The sequence below is a fragment of the Cajanus cajan genome, chromosome 1 (genome assembly GCF_000230855.2).
Source record: "Cajanus cajan strain Asha chromosome 1, NIPB_CcT2T_4, whole genome shotgun sequence".
Taxonomy (NCBI): domain Eukaryota; kingdom Viridiplantae; phylum Streptophyta; class Magnoliopsida; order Fabales; family Fabaceae; genus Cajanus; species Cajanus cajan.
The window spans coordinates 34,569,855-34,597,848 of NC_138517.1; the positions used below are offsets into that span (position 1 = coordinate 34,569,855).

General features: G+C 30.5%; 1 protein-coding gene across 22 annotated transcripts; it reads left to right on the forward strand.

Annotated features, from left to right (window-relative positions):
- Window positions 1-29: 29 nt before the first annotated feature.
- LOC109804320 (uncharacterized) lies at window positions 30-27,809 on the forward strand. Of its 22 annotated transcripts, none has more exons than XR_014427803.1 (7): window positions 30-260; window positions 351-448; window positions 524-586; window positions 1,755-1,873; window positions 2,618-2,695; window positions 7,929-8,006; window positions 9,809-10,381. XR_014427803.1 is itself a non-coding variant. In XM_020366138.3 (5 exons), the coding sequence occupies exons 2-5, from the start codon at window positions 7,976-7,978 to the stop codon at window positions 27,698-27,700; spliced, it is 309 nt and encodes a 102-aa protein (XP_020221727.2). In that variant the 5' UTR covers window positions 4,710-5,142; window positions 7,868-7,975; the 3' UTR covers window positions 27,701-27,809. The 22 variants fall into 22 exon arrangements, 1 of the variants encoding a protein (XP_020221727.2); XR_014427802.1 differs by having other exon boundaries at window positions 2,621-2,695; XR_014427799.1 differs by having other exon boundaries at window positions 31-260; window positions 7,924-8,006.
- The last annotated feature ends 185 nt before the right edge of the window (window positions 27,810-27,994 follow it).

Here is a 27,994-nt window from a genome sequence, read left to right on the forward strand (position 1 = left end):
ATTTGATAGGTTGTATTATATAATCTAAACACTAGAACACATTTAAACTCTCTTGTAAACATGAGACAACCAGATATTCAAAAGAAAAATTGAGGGAAGAAATTGCCGCAATCCATCCCCTCTTCAAGAGAGAAACAAAGAGAGTGAGGGAGAACACCGTATTCACCTTGTCTCTCTTGACTCTCCGAAACCCTAACCAAAGTTAACATGGATCGATGGAGCTTCTTCTCGTTGAGGCCTTTCCAATCCCATAGTTTCTGGTAGTCGTAATCTTTCCGATTTTCTCTTTTACTTTCTTTTTCACAATTTCGGTACTTCTTTATTTTCTTTACTCTCTGATTTGGACGCAGGCCTTTTCATGAACCATTAAGAAGACTGGGGCGCTATGTTAACGGTTTAGTGTGTTGTTGAAGCAATAGAGAGTTGTGGTTCAAAGGCGATGTGGATGGTATTCACAAGGTGTTGGAGTCTGGTGTTAGTGTCAATTTCAGGGATATTGATTATCGCACTGTTCTTCATGTAGGTCGTTGAGTTTTTGCTCCGTAAAGGTGCCAAAGTTGACGCCAAGGATCGATGGGGAAGCATGGTAATAACAACTTTTTTTTTTTTTTTTTTTTTTTTTTTTTTTTTTTAATTTTTGATTTGATTTAGTACCGTAAGTGATTGTGAATTTGTGATTTGATGTTTGGCTATTGGCATGGTTTGGTTGTGTTGTTAATTCTGGTTTCGTGTGTGACAAAAGCCAATAACATTGGCATAGATTTTGTTCAGGGAAGGTCTAAAGTTTGGCTTCAGCCTTATCTTGATTTACTATTGTTTGACTAGTCATATGCTTTATCCTTTTGAGTGTATTTATTCTGTGGATTGTAATGCTCGAATAAATGATAGGATGTGTTGTAGATTAAGTTAGAGGCATTTTGTGGACATAATTGTGTTGCACTTTGCACGGGGCGGTTGACTAATTGTCTAGGCTTGAGTTTCTTTTATTGGAACAAGTTTAAGCCTTTAAGGGTACGCTTGAGTAAACTTCTCCATAATCACTTATAAAGAAAAAACAATTAGGAAGTAAAATTGAAATAAACTTTATTATAAGTTAAAATCAACCTTATACATAAATTAAAAATAAGATTTTGGTGAAGTGAATAAAAGAAAACTTATACAAATTAGTTTATACATTAGCTAATTATAGCTTTTGGAAAAATTTATTTCATTTTATCTTCCTATTTTTTTTATCTCCTAGAAATGTTTTTGGAGAAGATTATCCAAATAAGCCTTAAGTTAGCTTCTCCTCTTATCAAAAGGACCTTGATATTACATTTGGTTACACTAGCGTTCATTTGACAGGGTGTTTCCATATCTGAATTTCGAAAGCAAATACTTGTATTGCGTGTTGTCTTCACGCTTGCCTGGTTAATAAAAATTGTATGACGGGAGTAAATGTCAAGAGGATATAAGTGAAGTAAAACATTGAAAATGTGATTGATCTGGTGGTGTAAATTGTACTAGGTTTCTTTCTGCTTGATGTGTTGGACTATTAATTGTAATTGTCCTTATCCTTAGTTTAATTCCTAATGAAGTGATAAGAAGTTTCTGCTTAAATTTTTTTGTAGTCTTGTCTACAAAATCCTCATTTTCCTCTTCTTTGTATTCTGTAGTGATTGTTCCATGGTCTTCTATATGGGCTACTTTTGATTTTTTTTTTTTTTTTAATACCAAAAAGGCATTAACATTTTATTGTGTGAATTGGAAAGCAGGGAAGGAGGAGCAGCCTAGGGATGATGTTGTTGTTGAAGATGAAATTAATGGTGGGTTTCTATTGGATCTTCATATTTGGATATAGTTTATGATCTTGATTCAGGTTCTGACTCTGACGGTAAATTATTTGACTTTGATTTTATGTTTTGTTCGATTCTTTTATTAGATATTACTTTTGAATTTTGACTAATATTTTTTTCTTTTAGCTTTTTTGTACAGAACAAATAGATAATGGTTGCAATTATTTTTCTCTTAAATGCCAAATGATTTTTCAGTTTCATTTTTTTTTTCATTTAGGGTTTAGATGGATATTAATTTTTTAAATAACTCCTAGAATTCCAGTCAAAAACAAAAAATTTGGTTGAGTGTCTGTTAATCAACTGAATCTAATAGTCCTTAGTAAAGATTAAAACACATTTTGTAATCTTATACTTTCTTGGAAAACTTAACCTCAACAATTTGTCCTAGGCTTGCCAATTGCATGTTATTCTTATAATCTGCCTTTTAGAAAATAGCTTAGCAGTAAGCATGAGGAATACTTTCCAATCTTTAACAGAAAATATGATGCATGATTATCTATTCCACTAATTGCTCCAAAGCCAAAGCTAAAGAGTAGAGGGCTATGTAGGGTTAGCTTGTTATCTTCACGAGATGTTGCACACATGATAATTATAAACTAGCAAAAATGCCCTCTTCTTTAAAGACAATCTTTGTTAATAGTTATGTGTTGTTTATAAGTAGGTTCACTTTCGCTAAATAATGTTTCAGTTTACTATTATACTATAAATAATTGTTAATTATTTTTGACAATGTTCCTACTTTTTTGTTCGTTTCACAAATGCATATTTCCTATTGGTTGTAGCAGCTGTTGGCTTGAAGTGAAAAAGGCTTGAGATCCCACAAGATGTCTCACAAGATTACACTATTTTAGTTGTCCTAGGTACGTGCCAAATTCCATAATGATTTTCTTGCCATCTCTAAATTTAACTTGAACGTAGTATCATTAAGGGGAATGGAGCATACATAATTTTTTGTTAAAATTATTTATAAATCATACTCAATTGCAGTACCCATCTGATTTGTTTTAATTTTCTTAGTTTTTTTTTTTTTTTTTCTTCTGCTTTCTAGAATGCTGAAGATGTATTGCCTCTATGCTAATCTCGTAATGTTTCTACCATGCTAATCTTGGGCATTTCTTATGCTTAAAACCTAACAGTTCTATCAATAAATTCATTTTATTAATAGTTTTTATTTATTTATTTATTTTTTATCAATTTAGAGTTTAATTATTTATTTTAAATGTCAATAATTTATTAACATATTTTTTTTATTACAAATATTTTATATATCTTAAAAATATGAATTAAAACTGATATAATAAAAATTTAATGAAATTAGCAGATAAAATATTATCCATTACTTAACATACCTAAATTATTTGAAGATATAGAAAAAATATATTATCCACCGAAAACAACAAAAGAAAGAAAATAATTAAAAAAAATTAACAAATACTATCCACTTAAATAAAAAAATATATTATTAAAACTAATAAATTTAAGATGAAATTGATAATTAATTTTCATTAATAATTATGAAAATATTTTAATCTAATTATTTTCATTATTTTTATATATATTGATTTTTTGCTTTGATTTTTTTTATTTATACATTTATTTTTTAATTTATATTTAGTAACAATTTATTTTATACTATTGTAAAACTATAATAATTATTATTAATTATTATAACATTTTAATCCAATTTTTTCCTTTATCCACCAAAATGAATTAAAAAATAATAAACAAATAATAAAATTGAAAAACTAATTTACACTATTGAAATTAAAAAAGTTTAAGGGAATAAAAATGACAAAAATAGTATTATCAAATTGATTTCTCTACTATTTAATTGCCATGTTTTAGTTAGTATTATTCTGTTGTAATTTTTTTTTAATAAGTTTCTTATTTTTTTTGGATGTAGCAAAAAATTTTCTCCCACTAAATAATGTATTTTTTTTTTTGGTGTTAGTTGTCAAGTTTGTGTCACTTACAATAATTACTAAGTAAATTTGGATTCAAATAGAAAATAATATAACTTTTCCAACGAATGAATGAATAAGTTAAAAAATTAAGCGAATGAATTATATTCAAAGGTTTAACTAATTAATAACAAATTAGATTTATGAAAAAATTTAAAGGAATTAACATACTAAAATATTTGTATAAAAAATTTATAAAGATATAGAATATGTTTATTTTTTATACATTAATATCTTTATCTTTATATTTTAAAAAAGAGTGAAAATTAAAAGTGCATGAAAATTATTGGACATATATTAATTAGGAAGTTGTTATTTCAAAGATGGAAGAGTTTTAATACATTCTCTTGTAAACTAATAAAAAAAATAAAGAAAAATTAATCAGAAACCTAAAGTACAGGTAAAAAAAAATATACTAATGGCATTTACAGAAAAAATTGAAAATATGAATGAAAGACTTGATCTAACTATGAAAAAATTGATTAAAAAAAAAATAACAATACTAGAAATTATAAATAAAATTTCATATTTTACCTATAATAAAATAGAAAAAAATTGGATAAAATTAATAATATAAAGAAAATATTAAAAAATATTAGCCAAGAAAAATTACAACTAAAAATAATGAAATTAGGAAAAAGAAGTATTCATTTATCCTAAATGTTATTTTTTTTTATAAATAGGCACCTAAACGTTAATTTTATCCTTATAAATCTTAAAAATTTATCTTGTTTTAAAATTAATATGATAAAATTTAATTTTGTCTCATTTAATCCTTAAAATTTAATTTTTAAAAAATAATAAACACTTTCAATTTCAATTTTAATTTCATTATAATTATATTTATCATTTATCATTTTAAAAATAGTTTTATAATTAATTTAGATTTTAAGTAATTATCTTAAATGTCAATCATTTATTAATATTTTTATTTTTAATAACAACTATTTTATATATAATAAAATATGAATTAAACTGACTAATAAAAATCTAGTGAAATCAGGAGCTAAAATATTATACATTACATAACATCCCTAAATTAGTTGAAGATATAGAAAAAATATATTATCCACAAAAAAAATTAAAAGAGAAAAGAATTAACAAATAATTAACAAATATTATCTACTTAAAATATAAAAAATATTAATAAGAAATGTTCCACATTTACTCTTCATTAAAATGGTAGCGTAGGTTAGATTTTTCCTAAACTGCCACAGCCAAATTGCCAGACACTGCACACTTTTTCCCCTTAAAAATTTTCATTTCCTTCGCATTACTTGGTCATGTCTGATTTTAGGGTTTCGCGGCCATGGGTTATGCTTTGCATGAACGGGTTCCCTGCTGAGGTCTTCGCTTTTTCTTTCTTCTAACATTATTTTCTTGCATGTTTATCTTTCACTCTGTTTCACATTTTTATTTCTTTGATTAATTTCGTGCGTCAAATCCGTGTTCTCGTTTCATGATCTTTTTAAAATTTTTCGGTACTTTGACTCTCTTTTTGATTGTTTCTTTTGGCTTTGAAATGATTGCATGTTTATCTCTCACTTGTTCTTTAGTTTAACTCTGATTCATGAATTTGATTCTCTGCTTAATTTTACCAATTCCATATTTTCATATCATCTTTGTTAATTTTCGGTTCTTTGGCTTTCTTTCTTATTGTCTTTTTTAGCTTTGATATAATTTATTAATAATTTCTCGGCTTATGTAATGTTTCTTTTATAGTACATATATGTATTTTACCTTTCTTATGTATGTAAAAAGTTTAGAGTTGTATATGTGTCTGTATGTTTGTTTGATTTGTGATTTTCTGAATTCTGTTGGATATTACCAAATAAATTATTGGCTGATTTTGCTACCTACAGCTCAACCATCAGTATTTCTATTCATTGCTCTGTGAATTTTTTTCTGCCCTCTGTATTATTGAGAACTAACAAAGATTTTAATTTAGTTTTTATAATTCAAATTTTTAATTTCATTTTTAAAGCCGGTATATTGAGAAAGTTTAAGTAAATCAAAATGAATATAGGAAGATGTCTTTGTGGAGGAAATTGAAAGTGAATGTTGTTCCTTTTTTGGATATTTTCCACATTTAATATTTTGGTTGATTCCATGTTCTTGTTTCAAGATATATATATATACATACATATATATATATATATATATATTTTTTTTTTTTTAAATTTCTATTTTTCGGTTCTTTACCTTTCTTTTTGATTGTCTATAGGTGTGACATTATTTTCCAATTTTTTCCCTAGTACGGTGTTGTTTGCATGGTTTGTTTTCCTCGGACTCAATCCATTTGTCTCATAAGATATGAACATAGTTTTTGTATTTATTATTCGATGTGTGCCTTTAAATGTCTTAACTCAAAATGGCAGAGCTGAGGCAAGGTTTTTCAATTTTTTTTTTCAGTTCTACAGCTTTAGCCTTCAGAGCATTTTTTTAACTTCTCTTGCTGAAGAATAAGTTCCAAGTTTTTTATTAGTTTCATTATTTTAAAAAAATTATTTTATTGTTTGAGCCTGAGAGTTCTACCATACATTCTTTTTTCTTAGAAAGTTGTTTTGTCACACAGATGATTAGGTGCTTTATAAAATTTGTAATATTATTTTTTCCATGGTTAAAGTATTAGCTAAATAGTTCTTCAGCATACAACTTGAGAGGGTGACGCATAAATGAAAGCCTTGTTTGCAATATTTTGGAAGAGTGGAAAAATTATGTTTATGCCTTTTAAGGAACATATTTGTGAGAGAGAAACAGGGAGCGCACAAGAATGAAAGATCAAACACAATATGTAGAACATTATTTCACAGGGGATAGTCACCCAAGTAGTCACGTGATCTAACCGTCATTATTTAGGCCCTATAAGGATTTTTTTTTAAGTAGTTAACTAGTTAGCTAGCTATAAATTGAAGCAGAGAAAAATGTAAAGGAAATCAGTTAACTGGTTGCAAGAAAGGGTCACAAGAAAAACAGTTAATATGTGCCTCTATAAAAATAAATGATGGTAAAAGTAAACCCATTTTCTGTTTTGAAGTTGTTTGCTATGCCATATAGTGTGTCTTAGCTCTGTTTAGAAATGTTATCCTCATGTATGTTTTCAATTTTCACTCATTTTTTGTTTTGAAGTTGTTTGCTATGCCATATAATGTCTTAACTCTGTTTAGAAATGTTTTCCTCAAGTCTGTTTTCAATTTTCCTTGCTCTTTCCATTCTATAGATTTTCTGCTAGAGAGCTTGGAGTTCTATCTTGAGTTGAGACAAATTTCTATTGTATAAAATTAGGTTTGTATTGTACAAAATTCTTAAAACTACCAGGCTTGGCTGGTTGTTCAAATACCTTGTGTTGATATGCTTCTTCAAGAGTTAGGACTTGATAAAAAGAGTTTGTTCTCTTGGTAAAATGTAATAGCAAGTCTTTGCAAAATTGATTTTATTCAAAATTAAATTTAAAGGAATGTGATTTATTTTTTGACCCTTTATTTAAAAGGAAGTTAGTAGGAAAATTTAGTATAATATTTTTATCGAAATCAAAAGCTACTTAAAGTTCCTTCAACTCAAAATCAATTTATCAACTTGAAATCAAATATATGAATTTTGTGTAAATTTTTTTTTTTTTTTTTTTTAATTTCAATGGAGAATCGCACATGCATGTACTTACTCGGATTTCTTTGCCTATTCTCTCTGAATTAAGATGTCCCACTCAAGCTAAGAATATAGCTAGAACATTCCTTTCAAGACTTGGACAATCCTCTTCCCTCAAGCTAGTATTGGACCACTTGAAAATGTTCACTCCTACAAATAGCATATACTAGATGTGTAGTTCTAGGTGTAAGATGTGTTTGTTAAATATGGCTAGACTACTCCTTATTGCAATTTGTCAACCATCTTCCCTTGAGTTGGATGTTTGGGAGTGAGTTAAGCCAGATCTGTTTCTAATGCCATTCATTACCAGATTTCCTTCTTAATTTTTTTTTATCAATATTATTTTTTAGATATTAATAGCCATCTGCTAGCTTCTTCTTCTTGTCTTTTATGTGTGTTTAATTTTACACTCCTTGCTCTTTTTAGGATGAGAATTGAACTTGGAACTTTTACTTGCTTGATGCATTGTTTGCTTTTTAAAGGATAGGAATTCGGTCCCCCAAAAATTTGAACCAAACAATAATTGAGAGAGCTATGAAGGGAGATGAGATGGAACGCATGAAGGGTAAGGTTAATCCAACCATGAGTTAATTTAAATCTTGTAGTCTATTTATGCTTAAAACTTCTATTATAATTATATTGTTTCACCATTTCTGAAACTTGTGATGTGAAAAGAATGGTCATAAAAATATATAGTATGAAGTTGAAATAGCCTATGGCTGCGAATAGAAATCCAAAAATGATTGCAAGAAATGTATATTTGTTGAAGCATGTATTTGACAAGCTAAGTCAATGATGATGGATGTATGGTTGAAGGTATAAGGTTTAAGGTTGTGGCTGAAATTTTTTTTGACTTTTGAGTGTTATCCTGTTTCACAGTGGTCAATCATTGTTACACACACACACACATATTATATTATGCTTGGAAGAGGAGTTGGCTTACTAGGCTGCAAGTGTATGAAAGCCAAAGGAGGAATAAGGGGTAGAATATGTTGAGAGAAATTTGTGAATAAATTACTCCACAACTTCTCCCAACCATTTACCAACCTCCACTACACACATGATACAATGTGGTTTTTCACCTTAATGGAACTACTAGTGCAAAAAAAATAACATTTTTTTTATGCATAAAATTATAACTGTCTCACAATCTAAGTTAAATAAATTGTTACTTATAGTTTATAAACAAGTATGTTTATGTCATATATATAGAGACACAAAGTGTCTCGTCTCGCTAGTTTGCATATAATACATATAATATTAATTGAAGAAATTTAAATATTGTTTACAGATGATAAAATGTTTAAGTTATTCTATATTGTTGTTAGATAGTATTTTTAAGGAATGTGAACATATGGGCTTTTATTTAGGGTGATTGTTACCCTATGGATGTTATTTTCGTACATTTATTTTACTATTTTATAATGGATAGAGCTATGCCTACCTTATGTAATATGTTATAATGGGATAGAGCAGAGACTAGGATACAGGGAAAGAGCAAAGACTAGGATAAAAAACCTTACCTGACTCATGGTGATGGAGAGCAGGATGTGAGTGACCATTTTCAGATTCTCCCAGTGAATTCAACTAAGCAAGTGCAGTGTAAAGTGAAAAATAAAATCAAAGGGAAAAAAATATAGCAAGGAGCAACTCCCTAAAAAGTACTATGTGAGGATTCGAAAAGTGGATATTTTAAACAAAGCTCCATGAAAGTTCCATATAAGCTACATGTACTAGCTTTTCTATAAGCTACTTTTTATTTGTTCATAAAAGTTATGCTACTTTTTTTAAGGGGATTTATTAATAAGTTTGTGGTCCAACTTTTACTTATAAGTAGAAGTTAAGTTAAAATTAAAGCTGGCCCAAACATACTCGTGGACTAATATCAGTGTGTTTTAGATGTTTTACATATTTACCGGTCTTTATTTGTGGTGGTTACAATTTCTTGGTGGTGGGTTCTTCTGTCATATGAATAATATGCTGTGCTGAAAAGATTGGTTTCTAATATGTTTGTAAAGTATCATTTTTTTTGTGAAGTGGTATTGTTTTGTTTGTAATGCCTAATAGTGTTTAACTATAGGGAAAAATTGATGCTTGGATTGGAACTTTGTTTACCTTCTTCAGTGACCTATTAATCCTATTTAATTTCTAACTAATGGCACCATAAATATGGACATGTTTGTCAAGGACATTTCTTGGCCAGTCATGAGATTGCGGTATTTGGTTTTTTATTCTTGAACCTAAAGTCTACACTTTTATGTTTCTCTGTGCATCTACATATTTCTTCATATGAAAATTTTTGTAGAAACTGTGTTGTATATGCTGAACCAATAATAACTGATATGGTAGAAAATTCTGATTTGCCAGCTCATGATCTGGGTCCGAGCAGTATATATGGAATTTGGAGGATTGATAGCACAGACAACAGTTTCTCAACGCAGCCCTTTCGGATAAAATATGCTAGGCAGGACAGTCATTTATGTATGATGATCTCATTCAACTTATCCCTTAGTAGATTTGAGGTAATGATTTTTCTCTCATTTCTTCTCTTTCTAGAGGGTATGGTCATATCAAGGGGAAAGGAAATGTTATGGTATGCCAATATTGATATTGGGTGCCAAGTTATCTATTGGGAACATTTCCTAGGTCATACCACACTGTTAACAAGGTTGAAATCTAATTTCCCATAAATTGTTTATACAGTCCATCACATGTGCACATGCAGAGACATAAGCATGTAGTGATTCTGACAACACAAGACCCTTAATGAACCATTCAGTTACTAATTAATTGATGTGTGGACATGTAATGTTTTAACAGGTTTAATCTGGCCATAGTGATTTACGTTTGAGGTTTAATAGCTGTGGCTACTGTATTTCTCTTTTCTTTGCTACATTCATTATACTTGCTAACCAGGGTTGATTGAGTTCCTATTCACAATGACAGTTAATTGAGTAGCATGATTCAAATTGATTAACTAAGTAATGGTGACATTTTTGAACCAAAATTTTCCCTAAACTACTATGATGAGCACACGAATTGAATCCAGACATGACCAAAACAATAGCAGAATTGGACATAAAGGAAGGATCATGTGTCTATCCCATGGTTTTAAATTGTGGTTGCGGTCGCGGTTGCAGTTACTGCGATTGCGGGTATTGCGAGTATTGCGATGCGGAATGCGGTGTGAAATTATTAATTATTTGCACTAAATATAAAAAAATTGTAATTATTGATATGTTTTATTTTTAAAAATTTATACATTTTTATTCCTTTTTTTAAAACATTCTATTATTTTAATGAATAATTTAATTTATTTTAAAATTAATTTAAAAGTAAGAGAAACACAATAGTGGTTAGATTAATTCTTACATAATATTTGTCATAATATCTCAAGCAAATTGTCTCATTGACACAAATAAAAAACTTAAAGGTACACACATTTAAACAAGTTTTAAATAGACAAGAAAGAAAAAAGGACATGGCTTGACATAAAGTAATATGATTGGCCACAATCATTGTCATCAATTATCTGAGAAGCAATGTCACCCTTCAGAGATGCATTTCACTACAAGGAAAAAATATGAAATTTTTATTAATATTGTAAAACTATAAAAAGCATGAACTTTTTTTCACAAGTGAAAAATTATAAATATAATAAATTCATAACTCACATGATACTTATTACCACATAGTAGAGTGACGAGGATGATCATAGCCTCCACTCTCGCTTTGGCTATCTCCTTGTGTGGCTCCTTGTCCAAAAACATAATCAAAAAATCCACCACTTTGTTGTTGATAATAAAGATCATTATAATTCATTGATGGTTGGTGGTATGAGGGAACTTGGTCACTTCCATATTGATTGTATGCATTAAAATAAGGATGTTGATAAACTAATGGTGGATAGTACCCTTGACTACTTTCTGAAGAATCATCAATATTGAATTCACTAAAACTTTGTTCAATATGAGAAGATGAAGAATCTTGACATGACACATTTTGTTTATTTTTTCCTCTTCTAACTTGTGAATTGTCTCTTCTATTATCACTTGAAAATGAACGATCAGGAGGAATCATACCTGGCATAGAAGTAGTGAAATCAATTACCAGATTTGTGTCATGCCTATTATATGGAGTCTCTTGATATGGATCATTTTGTCTTTGTTCATCCTCATCATCCTCACCATCATTTTCTTCACCTTCAATATCAACACCATCATCACCACTATTATTACTTGGTGGGCTTAAGTCACCACCATCATTATCACTATCTCCACCTTCCACATCTTCATCATCTGTATCAATTCGAGGTAACCACTCTGAATTTTGAACTCCATCTAAAAGTGGATTTTCTCTTTCTTCTATCCATGCAGATAATGGATCATCTTCTCGAAATATATAATCAAGATTAATTGGATTGAAACTTGATTCAATTTCTTCTTGACTTTTTCTCATTTGATGCCTCATTTTCAATTTCATGTTGTAATGTGTAAAGACAAGTTTTTGCAACTTTTTGTACTTAAGCCTATTCCTTGTCTTTGTATGAATATAGCTAAACGTACTCCAGTTTCTTTCACAATTTGTGGCTGAAGTTGTTTGACTTAAAACTTTAATAGCCACACGTTGAAGTTCAGGAGAGCATGAACCAAACATCAACCACCATTCAGCTTTTTAAGAGATCAAGCAAAAAAAAGTTATTATTTATAAAAAATACATTTATTTATTGAGAAAGGAAGAAACTATATTTACCTGGATTCATTCTAGACCAAGCTTTTTGAGCTTGAGGTGTAGCAAATGTTTCACCCATGTCTTTAAACAATACCAACTATATAACATTATATTGTATAATATATCAATACATAGTTATATAACAATAATTTTAAAAAACAAAATATAATTATTTATTACTAACTGAGTTTAAAGCTTTAATTTGATCATCCATGTTTCTCTCCAATTTCATAATGACCTTTTTGGTTCCTTCAAATGTCTCTCGATACACATCAGATCCATGTTCAACTCCATATTGAAATTGTGGATTAAGAAAATACCCTAAAAAATAAATAGTTAATCCATATGTATCTATAATTGTATGTATTAATGTATTGCTTTACATAATAAATGTAAAATTACAATGACATACCAGCAGAATGAAGATCAGAATGCATGAATCTCCAACGCTTGTCAATTATTTCTTGGTATTGAGAATAATAACGAGAACTTTTTTGAATTGATTGTTTTGCTCGATCAATTGCCTCATATATAAAATCCATTGTTGGTTTCTCATCACCATCAACTAGCCTTAAAACTTTTACTAAAGGCTTAAATACCTTCAATATATCATTAGCCTTGCTCCAAAAATCATTGCCAATAACAATTTGTCTTGCTTCAAATGTCAATCCATTTTTGTCTCTTCCAAATTTAGATCGTCTAAATTCTTCTGAGTTGAACATGTTCCTCAAGCCTTGCTTTTGTTGCACAATTACTTGAAGTTGTAAGAATTGTGTTGCAAATCGGGTAACACCAGGACGAACAATTTCTCTACCTCCGGTGTATTTTTTCATGAGATTTACAATCCATGTGTGATTGTAGATAAAAGTTGTTACTACTTTTGCATCACTTAATAACTTTTGCACATTCTTTTTTTTTCCTATATCCTCCAAACAAAGATCCAAACAATGTGCTGCACATGCAGTCCAATATAAATGTTGTCTCTTTTCCATTAACTTTTGACCAGCTGCTTTAAGTGCTTTTTCATTATCTGTAACAACTTGAATTACAAATTCTTCTCCCACTTCATCCACAACCTTATCCAATAACTGAAAGTAGTAATCAGTATTTCTACTGTCAACATTAGAAGCATCAATAGATTTCAAGAAAATCGTTCCCTTGCTACAATACACTAGAAAATTCATAATATGTGTATGATTTACACTATCTGTCCAACCATCACACATTATTGTTACTCCGTTTTCCTTTCATGTAGTTTTCAACTTGCTTATCCATTCTTGCATGCTTTTATATTTAGCTTCTAAATACACATTAGAAACTTCATAAGGTGTAGGGCATTTAACTGATGGACCTACCTCAGCTGCTGCAATAATCAAATTATGCAACCATGGAGAATTTGATAAATTCATAGGTAAGCGTTCATAAATTATAAACTTGCTTACCGCTTCTCCGAGCTTTTTCTTTAATGTTTTCATAAGACCCCCACCTATTTTTGGTTGTTTCATACTTTTACTTCTCACAAGATCCACATTTGTAGACCTTAAAGCAAAAGTAGCATCTTCTTTTCTTGAAGTTTGACTAACACTCATGCGAGAGCTTCCACCTGATTCATAGATGTTATTAGATCCCTCTGTTTGTTGTTTGAATCGTTGTCTATCTTCCCACTCACGTTGTGATCTAATGCTTTGTTGCGAAGCTATCCTCATCTCCTCGTCACTATCTTCTTCATCATCTTCTCTTAATCGAGATTCAAATTCTTCTTTTCTTTTTCTAAAGTCAATTTTCTTTTCTTTTCTATCTTTGAGAAGTTTCATCATATTCTCCCTAACAAATGACGTGACTCTTGGACAACTTGCTACTTGACCTTTATCATGTGCTATGTGTTGCTTCAATCTTGTAATGCCACCCCTTATTATCTTTTGACAAAGTTTACATTGGACATTGTTGCGATTTCCTGCTATAGGTACTCCAAAATGCCATCCATTATCGTCGCTTGGAGCACCTTCTAGTCTTCCTATAGGAAATTCTTCATTTGATGTCATTATGTATTATATCTGTATAAAATTTTGAAAATATAATATCAATCAATAATTAAATTATATTTCAAACTTTAGAACAATGACTAATAAATTAACATAATAATAAAAATAAATATAAACAACCTAATATTGATATACATATAATTAGGCTAAGCATATTATATATAAAAATATTGCAAAATATTCTAATAATCATTCACATCTATACTAATATATAAAAGGGATACCCTTTTCGGTAACTACTTTGGTCTTTGCATTTTTTAACCATTATACCCTTCTATTTTAAAAAATTAAAAAAATATTTTATTTTATCAAATTTAAAAAACTTAAAACTAATTGACTAACAAAAATACATTATTTTGTGTAAAAATAAAATAAGTTGAGTTTAGTTTTAAAGATATGCTAATTTCATTTTGTTTAAATTAGATAATAATTATAATTATATTTTTTAATTTACTATTACAATATTTGTATATTCGGTGGTGATTATCATGGGTGAAAACATTTACTAACAAAAGCATTTTTTTTTTGCATTTTACTGGCTAAATAATAATAAAAGAAAGATTTTCATCCATGTGATAAAACAGCTGCATGTGTACTTAGTTTACAGTTATTATACTTTTTAATGAAATTAAATAGCTTCAGTTAACAAAAAAAACTAAATTATTTGATGACTAATGGCCATTTAAAATTTTAATTAAAGGCCACAAACACAAGCCCAAAGCTAGCCCACGTCCATTCTAATTTGATGACTAAAGGCCATTTCAAATTTTAATTAAAGCCCACAAATAGAAGCCCAAAGCTAGCCCACGTGCATTCTACTTTTTTTCATGCTCAGTTAATTCCTAAACACTAAAGCGTTGATAGAGTCCAAGTCCAAGTGTCCAACATTCAATTTGGGTCCCCATTGTCCAACTCACTAAATTAAAAAATGATATTAAAATAAATTTAGGTTTTCTTTTGGAATGCGCCGCCGCTGCTGTTAATCCCCCAAACCTCACCGCAACATTTCAAGCAAAAATCAAGCATTTCAAGCAAAAACCAAGCGAAAATGAAGCCAAAATCAAGCAACAATCAAGCAAAAATCAAGCCAACAACAATGGCAAGGCTATCAACGAACAACAACAAAGAGAAACAGGGGTACGTAAGAGGCATAAAACTTACCATTAACAACCAAGCTTCCTCTTCTTGGTAGAGATACAAAGGGAGTTCCGAAAGAAAGTGTAAGTTCTATGAATCTATGCTTTGTTTTTCACCTTTTAAGTTAAAGTTTGAACGATCTCGTGAATAATTTCTCTGTTCTCTGTTGCGTTCTCTGAAAAGATTCCCAAAAAAAGTTAACTTTTTTAAAAACGATTTCCTGTTCTACCTTGTCGTTTGCGGATTCAAAACGGAGGTGTTGCGGATGCAACACCGTTACGTAACGGAAAAAGCCGTGATTTACGGTCTCACCGCAATTGCGGTCCGATGCCGTTGCGGACAAGGCCGCAACCCCAATATTGCGGCCGCAATGCGAGATGCGGTCCGCAATTTAAAACCCTGGTCTATCCTTTTGAATTTGGCAAGGAACAATTCCCCCAAAAGCTTAATTTATTAGGTGAAGGCTCATGGTTAGTTTTATATGTCTAGCATGTCCCCTTAAGCATAATATAAAGTAACTTTAAACTAAAATCCATAATAGCTTGGAATTGTTATTTAAGGAAGTTTTAAAATACTAAAATAAATTGACAAGTTTTTCTTTCTTTCTCTCTATCTTTGTTTTTCAAGAGAAAAAAAATTAAAAGAAATTTTCGAAGGTTGATTTGATGAAGATAATTTCAATTTGATATATGTAATTTAAGAATAATATAAGCTTCTAAGGTTTGTAAATAAGCATTTTTTATGGATATTTTAAAGATGTATGTATTTTGTTATGATTTGTATTATTACTATAATAAACTATTTTTTTGTTGTTGTTAGCGAATAAATAATAGGCTGTGTACAACAAACATTATTGCATCTTTTATTTCAATCTAAAACTTGGAAGACATAGCTATTCACTTATGATTTTATTGAATTTGTGTATGTTGGAATTAAGGAACAACCTATATGGGATTTGGAATATCATATGGTTCTGATACATTAGAGTTTAGTTATAGTTATTGATTGTTTTTTTAAAACTTTTCTAATGTTATTTAGGTGATAAATTTTCAAGTGAAGGTAGCATTTTGGAATTTTGATAAAAGCATAGCAGGACTTGCCACTTGGGTGAGACTATCTTATGGAGAGCTTGAAAAGATCAAACACCAAAGAGGTGAGTGAAACATTAGAAACCACTCTTACATTTATGAGTTTGTTCATTATATTTTTTTGTATTTTATTTTTATTTTAATTTCTTCTTGTAAAGGACTTTCTCTTGGTAATGATTTTGAGAGGTTCCAAGTGCCTACTCAAACTTTTACTTTTTTTGGTAATTTCATTTATTAATTTTTGTTAGAACTAGTAAAAGTATGATGGGAGACTATTGAGTGTCTAGCAAAATTATCATGTAGGAACACTCATCTCGGTATAAATTTGTTGTATTTATATGATGATTATTTGATTCGACAAATGATGAAGAGGTATACTATTGAGCTAGTTGTTATTAAATACATTTTGTATTCATCATGAGAAACTATAGGGCATGAAAGCCCTATTTTTCTACGGTTGTTAGATGCATTTTGTATTGATCGTGAAAAAATATAGGACATGAATGCCCTATATATTTGTTGCTGTCCCTCATCTCGGTATAAATTTGTTGTATTTATATGATGATTATTTTAGTCGACACATGATGAACAGGTATATGATCTTTCTGTGTCTGATTCTGATGTCGAAAAATTAAGACGGTTGTAATTAGATGCATTTTGTATTGATCATGAGAAAATATAGGGCATGAAAGCCCTATATATTTGCCTCTGTCCCTCCTCTCAGTATAAATTGGTTGTGTTTATATGATGATTATTTTAGTCGGCAAATGATGAAGAGGTATACGATTTTTTTATACCTAACCCTAAGGTCGAAAAATTGAAACGGTTGTTATTAGACGTATTTTATATTCATCATGAGAAAATGTAGGGCATGAAGGCCTTGTATATGTGTTTCTATCCCTCATCTCGGTAAAAATTGGCTGAGTTTAAATATTCATTATTTTTGTCGACAAATGATGAAAAAGGTATACTATCTTCTTATGCCTGATCCTGATGTCGAAAGTTTGAGACGGTTGTTGTTAGATGCATTTTGTATTGATCGTGAGAAAATATAGGGTATCAAAGCCCTATATATTTGACTGTCCCTCATCTTGGTATACATTAGTTGTATTTATATGATTATTTGATTCGACAAATGATGAAGAAGTATACTATACTATTATGCCTGACCTGATGTCGAGAAATTGAGATAGTTGTTATTAGATACATTTTGTATTCATCGTGAGAAATTATAGGACATGAAAACCCTATTTTTCGACGGTTGTTGTTAGATGCATTTTGTATTGATCGTGAGAAAATATAGGGCATGAATTCCCTATATATTTACTGCTGTTCCTCATCTCGGTGTAAATTTGTTGTATTTATATGATTATTTTAGTCGACACATGATGAACAGGTATATGATCTTTTTATGTCTGACCTTGATGTCGAAAAATTGAGACAGTTGTAATTAGATGCATTTTATATTGATCGTGAGAGAATATAGGGCATGAAAGCCCTATATATTTGCCTCTATCCCTCCTCTTAGTATAAATTGATTGTGTTTATATGATGATTATTTTAGTCGGCAAATGATGAAGAGGTATACGATTTTTTTATACCTAACCCTAATGTCGAAAAATTAAAACGGTTGTTATTAGATGTATCTTATATTCATCATGAGAAAATATAGGTCATGAAGGCCTTGTATATGTGTTTCTATCCCTCATCTCGATAAAAATTGGTTGTGTTGAAATGTTGATTATTTTTGTCGACAAATGATGAAAAATGTATATTATCTTCTTATGCTTGATCTTGATGTCAAAAAATTGAGACGGTTTTTGTTAGATGTATTTTGTAATGATCGTGAGAAAATATAGGGTATCAAAGCCCTATATATTTGAATGTCCCTAATCTTGGTATAAATTGGTTGTATTTATATGATGATTGTTTGATTCGACAAATGATGAAGAGGTATACTATACTATTATGCCTGACCTGATGTCGAGAAATTGAGATAGTTGTTATTAGATACATTTTCGACAATTGTTGTTAGATGCATTTTGTATTAATCGTGAGAAAATATAGGGCATGAATGCCCTATATATTTGTTGCTGTCCCTCATCTCGGTATAAATTTGTTGTATTTATATGGTGATTATTTTATTCGACACATGATGAACAAGTATATGATCTTTTTATGCCTGACCCTGATGTCGAAAAATTGAGACGGTTGTAACTAGATGTATTTTGTATTGATCGTGAGAGAATATAGGGCATGGAAGCCCTATATATTTGCCCCTGTCCCTCCTATTAGTATAAATTGGTTGTATTTATGTTATAATTATTTGATTCGACAAATGATGAAGAGGTATACTATATTATTGTGCCTGACCTTGATGTTGAGAAATTGAGATAATTGTTATTAGATACATTTTGTATTCATCTTGAGAAACTATAGGACATGAAATCTATATTTTTCAACGATTGTTGTTAGATGCATGTTGTATTAATCGTGCAAAAATATAGGGCATGAATGCCTTACATATTTGCTACTGTCCCTCATCTAGGTATAAATTTGTTGTATTTATATGATGATTATCTTAGTGGACACATGATGAACAGGTATATGATATTTTTATGCCTGACCCTGATGTCAAAAAATTGAGTCGGCTGTAATTAGAAGCATTTTGTATTGATCGTGAGAAAATATAGGGCATGAAAGCCCTATATATTTGCCTCTGTCCCTCCTCTCAGTATAAATTGGTTGTGTTTATATAATGATTATTTTAGTCGACAAATGATGAAGAGGTATACGATTTTTTTATACCTAACCTAATGTGAAAAAATTGAAACGGTTGTTATTAGACGTATTTTATATTCATCATGAGAAAATATAGGGCATGAAAGCCTTGTATATGTGTTTCTATCCCTCTTCTCAGTAAAAATTGGTTGTGTTTAAAAGTTGATTATTTTTGTTGACAAATGATGAAAAATGTATACTATCTTCTTATGTTTGATCCTATTGTCGAAAATTTGAGACGGTTGTTGTTAGATCATGAGAATATATATTGTATCAAAGCCCTATATATTTGATTGTCCCTCATCTTGTTATAAATTGGGTGTATTTATATAATGATTATTTGATTCGACAAATGATTAAGTGGTATACTATACTATTATTCCTGACCTTGATGTCGAAAAATTGAGTTAGTTGTTATTAGATACATTTTTGACGTTCGTTGTTAGATGCATTTTGTATTGATCGTGAGAAAATATAAGGCATGAATGCTCTATATATTTGCTGCTGTCCCTCATCTCGGTATAAATTAGTCGTATTTATATAGTGAATATTTTAGTAGACACATGATGAACATGTATATGATCTTTTTATGCCTGACTCTGATGTCGAAAAATTGAGATAGTTGTAACTAGATACATTTTGTATTGATCGTGAGTGAATATCGGGCATGAAAGCCTTATATATTTGCCTCTGTCCTTCCTCTCGGTATAAATTGGTTGTATTTATATTATGATTATTTGATTCGACAAATGATAAAGAGGTATACTATACTATTATGCCTGACCCTGATGTCGAGAAATAGAGATAGTTATTATATTTTGTATTCATCGTGAGAAACTATAGGGCATGAAAGCCCTATTTTTCGACGGTTGTTGTTAGATGCATTTTGTATTGATCGTAAGAAAATATAGGGCATGAATGCCCTATATATTTTTTGCTGTCCCTCATCTCGGTATAAATTTGTTGCATTTATATGATGATTATCTTAGTCGACACATGATGAACATGTATATAATCTTTTTATGCCTAACCCTGATGTCAAAAAATTGAGACGGTTGTAATTAGATGCATATTGTATTGATCGTGAGAAAATATAGGTCATGAAAGCCCTATATATTTGCCTCTGTCCTTTCTCTCAGTAAAATTGATTGTTTAATTGATTATTTTAGTCGACCAATGATGAAGAGGTATACGATTTTTTTATACCTAACCCTAATCTCGAAAAATTGAAACAATTGTTATTAGACATATTTTATATTCATCATGAGAAAATATAGGGCATGAAGGCCTTGTATATGTGTGTCTATCCCTCATCTCGGTAAAAATTGGTTGTGTTTAAATGTTGATTAGTTTTGTCGATAAATGATGAAAAATGTATACTATCTTGTTATGCTTGATCCTGATGTCAAAAATTTGAGACGGTTGTTTTTAGATGCATTTTGTATTGATTATGAGAAAATATAGGGTATCAAAGCCCTATATATTTGACTGTCCCTCATCTTGGTATAAATTGGTTGTATTTGTATGATGATTATTTGATTCGACAAATGATGAAGAGGTATACTATTCTATTATGCTTGACCTGATGTCGAGAAATTGAGATAGTTGTTATTAGATACATTTTCGACGGTTGTTGTTAGATGCATTTTGTATTGATCTTGAGAAAATATAGGGCATGAATGCGTTATATAGTTGCAGCAGTCCCTCATCTCGGTATAAATTTGTTGTATTTATATGGTGATTAATTTAGTCGACACATGATGAACAGGTATATAATCTTTTTATGCCTGACCCTGATGTCGAAAAATTGAGACGGTTGTAATTAGATACATTTTGTATTGATCGTGAGAGAATATAGGGCATGAAAGCCCAATATAATTGCCTCTGACCCTCCTCTCAGTATAAATTTGTTGTATTTATATTATGATTATTTGATTCGACAAATGATGAAGAGGTATACTATAGTATTATGCCTGACCCTGATGTCGAGAAATTGAGATAGTTGTTATTAGATACATTTTGTATTCATTGTGAGAAAATATAGGGCATGAATTCCCTCTATATTTGCTGCTGTCCCTCATCTCGGTATAAATTTGTTGTATTTATATGATGATTATTTTAGTCGTCACATGATGAACAGGTATATGATCTTTTTATGCCTGACCTTGATATCGAAAAATTGAGATGGTTGTAATTAGATGCATTTTGTATTGATCGTGAGAAAATATCGGGCATGAAAGGATTATATATTTGCCTCTGTCCCTCCTCTCAGTATAAATTAGTTGTGTTTATATAATAGTTATTTTAGTTAAGAAATGATGAAGAGGTATACGATTTTTTTATACCTAACCCAGATCTCGAAAAACAGAAACGGTTGTTATTAGATGTATTTTATATTCATCATGAGAAAATATAGGGCATGAAGGCCTTGTATATGTGTTTCTATCCCTCATCTTGGTAAAAATTGGTTGTGTTTAAATGTTGATTTTTTTTGTCAGCAAATGATGAAAAAGGTATACTATCTTCTTATGCCTAATCCTGATGTCGAAAATTTGAGATGGTTGTTGTTAGATGCATTTTGTATTGATCGTGAGAAAATATAGGGTATCAATGCCATAGATATTTGACTGTCCCTCATCTTGGTATAAATTGGTTGTAACTATATGATGATTATTTGATTCGATAAATGATGAAGAGCTATACTATACTATTATACCTGACCCTGATGTCGAGAAATTGAGATAGTTATTAGATACATTTTCGATAATTGTTGTTAGATGCATTTTGTATTGATCGTGAGAAAATATAGGGCATGAATGCCCTATAAATTTGCTGTTGTCCCTCATCTTGGTATAAATTTGTTGTATTTATATGATGATCACTTTAGTCGACACATGATGAACAGTTATAAGATCTTTTTATGCTTGATCGGGATGTCGAAAAATTGAGACGGTTGTAATTAGATGCATTTTGTATTGATCGAGAGAGAATATAGGGCATGAAAGCCCTATATATTTGCCTCTGTCCCTCCTCTCAGTATAAATTGGTTGTATTTATATTATGATTGTTTGATTCGACAAATGATGAAGAGGTATACTATACTATTATGCCTGACCTTGATGTCGAGAATTTGAGATAGTTGTTATTAGGTACATTTTGTATTCATCGGGAGAAACTATAGGGCATGAAAGCCCTATTTTTTGACGGTTGTTATTAGATGCATTTTGTATTGATCCTGAGAAAATATAGGGCATGAATGCCCTATATATTTGCTGTTGTCCCCTATCTCGGTATAAATTTGTTGTATTTATATGATGATTAGTTTAGTCGACACATGAGGAACAGGTATATGATCTTTTTATGCCTGACTCTGATGTCGAAAAATTGAGATGGTTGTATTTAGATGCATTTTTTATTGATCGTGTGAAAATACAGGGCGTGAAAGCCCTATATATTTTCCTCTGTCCCTCCTCTCAGTATAAATTGGTTGTGTTTATATGATGATTATTTTAGTTGACAAATGATGAAGAGGTATACGATTTTTTTATACATAACCCTGATGTAAAAATATTTAAACGGTTGTAAATTGGACATATTTTATATTTATCATGAGAAAATAGAGGGCATGAAGGCCTTGTATATGTGTTTCTATCCCTTATCTCGGTAAAAATTGGTTGTGTTTAAATGTTGATTATTTTTGTCGACAAATGATGAAAAAAGTATACTATCTTCTTATGCCTAATCCTGATGTCGAAAATTTACGACGGTTGTTGTTAGATGCATTTTGTATTGATCGTGAAAAATTATAGGGTATCAAAGCTCTATATATTTGATTGTCCCTCATCTTGGTATAAATTGGTTGTAATTATATGATGATTATTTGATTCAACAAATGATGAAGAGGTATACTATACTATTATGCCTGACCCTGATGTCGAGAAATTGAGATAGTTGTTGTTAGATACATTTTCGACGGTTGTTGTTAGATGCATTTTGTATTGATCGTGAGAAAATATAGGGCATGAATGCCCTGTAAATTTGCTACTGTCCCTCATCTCGGTATAAATTTGTTGTATTTATATGATGATTACTTTAGTGGACACAAGATGAACAGGTATATGATCTTTTTACGCCTGACCGTAATGTCAAAAAATTGAGACGGTTGTAATTAGATGCATTTTGTATTGATCGTGAGAGAATATAGGGCATGAAAGTCCTATATATTTGCCTCTGTCCCTCCTCTCAGTATAAATTGGTTGTATTTATATTATGATTATGCGACAAATGATGAAGAGGTATACTATACTATTATGCCTGACCCTGATATCGAGAAATTGAGATAGTTGTTATTAGATACATTTTGTATTCATCGTGAGAAACTATAGGGCATGAAAGCCATATTTTTCGACGGTTTTTGTTAGATGCATTTTGTATTGATCGTGAGAAAATATAGGGCATGAATGCTCTATATATTTGCTGTTGTCCCTCATCTCGGTATAAATTTGTTGTATTTATATAATGATTAGTTTAGTCGACACATGATGAACATGTATATGATCTTTTTATGCCTGACTCTGATGTCGAAAAATTGAGATGATTGTAATTAGATGCATTTTGTATTTGTTCATGAGAAAATACAGGGCATGAAAGCCCTATATATTTGCCGCTGTCCCTCCTCTCAGTAAAATTGATTGTGTTTAAATAATGATTATTTTAGTCGACAAATGATGAAGAGGTAGACGATTTTTTTATACCTAACCCTGATCTCGAAAAATTGAAACAATTGTTATTAGACGTATTTTATATTCATCATGAGAAAATATAGGGCATGAAGGCCTTGTATATGTGTTTCTATCCCTCATCTCGGTAAAAATTGATTGTGTTTAAATATTTATTATTTTTTTCGACAATTGATGAAAAAGGTATACTATCTTCTTATGCCAGATCCTGATGTCGAAAATTTGATACGTTTGTTGTTAGATGCATTTTGTATTGATCGTGAGAAAATATAGGGTACGAAAGCTCTATATATTTGACTGTCCCTCATCTTGGTATAAATTAGTTGTATTTATATGATGATTATTTGATTCGACAACTGATGAAGAGGTATACTATACTATTATGCCTGACCTTGATATTGAGAAATTGAGATAGTTGGTATTAGATACATTTTCAATAGTTGTTGTTAGATGCATTTTGTATTGATTGTGAGAAAATATAGGGCATGAATGCCCAATATATTTGTTGCTGTCCCTCATCTTCCTATAAATTCGTGGTATATATATGGTGATAATTTTAGTCGACACATGATAAACAGGTATATGATATTTTTATGCCTGACCCTGATATCGAAAATTTGATACGGTTGTTGTTAGATGCATTTTGTATTGATCGTGAGAAAATATAGGGTACCAAAGCTCTATATATTTGACTGTCCCTCATCTTGGTATAAATTGGTTGTATTTATATGATGATTATTTGATTTGACAAATGATGAAGAGGTATACTATACTATTATGCCTGACCTTGATGTCGAGAAATTGAGATAGTTGTTATTAGATACATTTTGTATTCATTGTGAGAAACTATAGGGCATGAAAGTCCTATTTTTCGACGGTTGTTGTTAGATGCATTTTGTATTGATCGTGAGAAAATATAGGGCATGAATGCCCTATATATTTGTTGTTGTCCCTCATCTCGGTATAAATTTGTTGTAATTATATGATGATTATTTTAGTCGACACATGATGAACAGGTATATGATCTTTTTATGCCTGACCCTGATGTTAAAAAATTGAGACGGTTGTAATTAGATGCATTTTGTATTGATCGTGAGAAAATATAGGGCATGACAACCCTATATATTTGCCTTTGTCCCTCCTCTCCGTATAAATTGGTTGTGTTTAGATGATGATTATTTTAGTCGAGAAATGATGAAGAGGTATACGATTTTTTATACCTAACCTTGATGTCGAAAAATTGAAACGGTTGTTATTAGACGTATTTTATATTCATCATCAGAAAATATAGGGCATGAAGGCCTTGTATATGTCTTTCTATCCCTCATCTCGGTAAAAATAGGTTGTGTTTAAATGTTGATTATTTTTGTCGACAAATGATGAAAAAGGTATACTATCTTCTTATGCCCGATCCTGATGTCGAAAATTTGAGACGGTTGTTGTTAGATGCACTTTGTATTGATCGTGAGAAAATATAGGGTATGAAAGCCCTATATATTTGACTGTCCCTCATCTTGGTATAAATTGGTTGTATTTATATGATGATTATTTGTTTCGACAAATGATGAAGAGGTATACTATACTATTATGCCTGACCTTGATGTTGAGAAATTGAGATTGTTGTTATTAGATACATTTCCAATTGTTGTTGTTAGATGCATTTTGTATTGATCGTGAGAAAATATAGGGCATGAATGCCCTATATATTTGATGTTGTCCCTCATCTCGGTATAAATTTATTGTATTTATATGATGATTATTTTAGTCGACACATGATGAATAGGTATATGATCTTTTTATGCCTGACCCTAATGTCAAAAAATTGAGACGGTTGTAATTAGATGCATTTTGTATTGATCGTGAGTGAATATAGGGCATGAAAGCCCTATATATTTGCCTCTGTCCCTCCTCTCAGTATAAATTGGTTGTATTTATATTATGATTGTTTGATTCGACAAATGATGAAGAGGTATACTATACTATTATGCCTGACCCTAATGTCGAGAAATTGATATAGTTGTTATTAGATACATTTTGTATTCATCGTGAGAAACTATAAGGCATGAAAGCCCTATTTTTTTGACAGTTGTTGGTAGATGCATTTTGTATTGATAGTGAGAAAATATAGGGCATGAATGCCCTATATATTTGCTGTTGTCCCTCATCTCGGTATAGATTTGTTGTATTTATATGATGATTATTTTAGTCGACACATGATGAACAAGTATATGATCTTTTTATGCCGGACCTTGATGTCGAAAAATTGAGACGGTTGTAATTAGATGCATTTTGTATTGATCGTTAGAAAATATAGGGCATGAAAGCCCGATATATTTGCCTCTGTCCCTCCTCTCAGTATAAATTGGTTGTGTTTATATGATGATTATTTTGGTCGACAAATGATGAAGGGGTATACGATTTTTTTATACCTAACCCTGATGTCAAAAAATTGAAACGGTTGTTATTAGATGTATTTTGTATTCATTGTGAGAGAATATAGGTTATGAAAGCCCTTTATGTTTGTCTCTGTTCCTTATCGCGATAAAAATTATTTGTTTTTACATTATTATTTTAGTCGACAAATGATGAAAGATGTATATGATCTTTTTATGCCTGATCCTAATGTCAAAAAATTGAGATGGTTGTTATTTGATACATTTTGCACTCATTGTGAAAAATATACGGAATGAAAGACATATATTTGCCTTTGTCCCTCATCTCGGTAATAATTCGTTGTGTTACATGATTATTATTTTAGTCGACAAATAATGAAAAAGGTATACTATCTTCTTACGCCTGACCCTGAGGTCAAAAAATTGAGACAGTTATTGTTAGATGTATTTTGTATTGATCGTGAGAAATTATAGGAAATGAAAGCCCAATATATTTGTCTTTGTCCCGCATCTCAGTATAAATTGGTTGTATTTATATGATAATGATTTTAGTCGAGAAATGATGAAGAGACATATAATCTTTTTATGTCTGACCTTGATGTCGAAAAATTGAGACGGTTGTTGTTAGATCCATTTTGTATTTGATCGTGAGAAAATGTAGGGAAGGAAATCCCTATATATTTGCCTCTGTCTGTAATCTTGGTATAAATTGGTTGTATTTAAATGATGGTTATTATAGTCAAAAAATGATGAAGTGGTATACGATCTTTTTGTGTCTGACCCTGATGTCAAAAAATTGAGACAATTATTATTAGATACATTTTGTATTCATCGTGAGGAAATATAGTGCATGAAAGCCCTATATGTTTGCCTTTGTCCCTCATCTCGATAAAAGTTGGTTGTATTTACATGATAATTATTTTAGTCGACAAATGATGAAAGAGGTATATGATCTTTTTACGCCCGATCCTGATGTCACAAAATTGAGATGGTTGTTATTAGATTCATTTTGAATTCATCGTGAAAAATATACGGAATGAAAGCCTTATATATTTGCCTTTGTCCCTCATCTCGGAAAAAATTCATTGTATTTAGATGATGATTATTTTAGTCGACAAATGATGAAAGAGGTATACGATCTTTTATGCGTGACCCTGTTGTTGAAAAATTGAGACGGTTGTTATTAGATGTATTTTGTATTCATTGTGAGAAAATATAGGGCATGAAAATCCTATATTTGTGTCTTTATCCTTGAATGCAGAAAAAATTGGTTGCATTGCATGGTAGGTGTTTTAATTGACAAGCATTTGAGGGGCTAACTTGGTTGTTCTTTTTTGCAGGTCCATGAAAATTACACAAAATTCTAACTGGACTAGAGACTACTTTAGTGACAGAAATTTCCATCACCAAGCAAATGTATCTCTAAAATTCGTTGCAAAATTCAGTCACCAATTTGCTTGGATTTTCTTTTCATTTGTGTTTCATTTGAGGGTCATTTGGTTGCTGGACCTTTTATATTCTTTGCTTTAAAATTGTATGGACTTACTAGTGGTGACTTGGGAAACATTGTGTTCTCCCACCACTCCTAAGTTTTCTAATCTAAACCTAGTATCCGTTAGTACTTGTGGAAGTGTCCTAAAGG

What these genes read in the sequence shown, in the direction of transcription:
- LOC109804320 (XM_020366138.3), top strand. Translation starts at nt 7,976, where the DNA reads ATGAAGGGAGATGAGATGGAACGCATGAAGG. An exon ending in TGAGATGGAACGCATGAAGG is followed by an intron (nt 8,007 to 9,808) that starts GTAAGGTTAATC and finishes CTGATTTGCCAG; the next exon opens with CTCATGATCTGGGTCCGAGC. An exon ending in TATCCCTTAGTAGATTTGAG is followed by an intron (nt 9,964 to 16,389) that starts GTAATGATTTTT and finishes AATGTTATTTAG; the next exon opens with GTGATAAATTTTCAAGTGAA.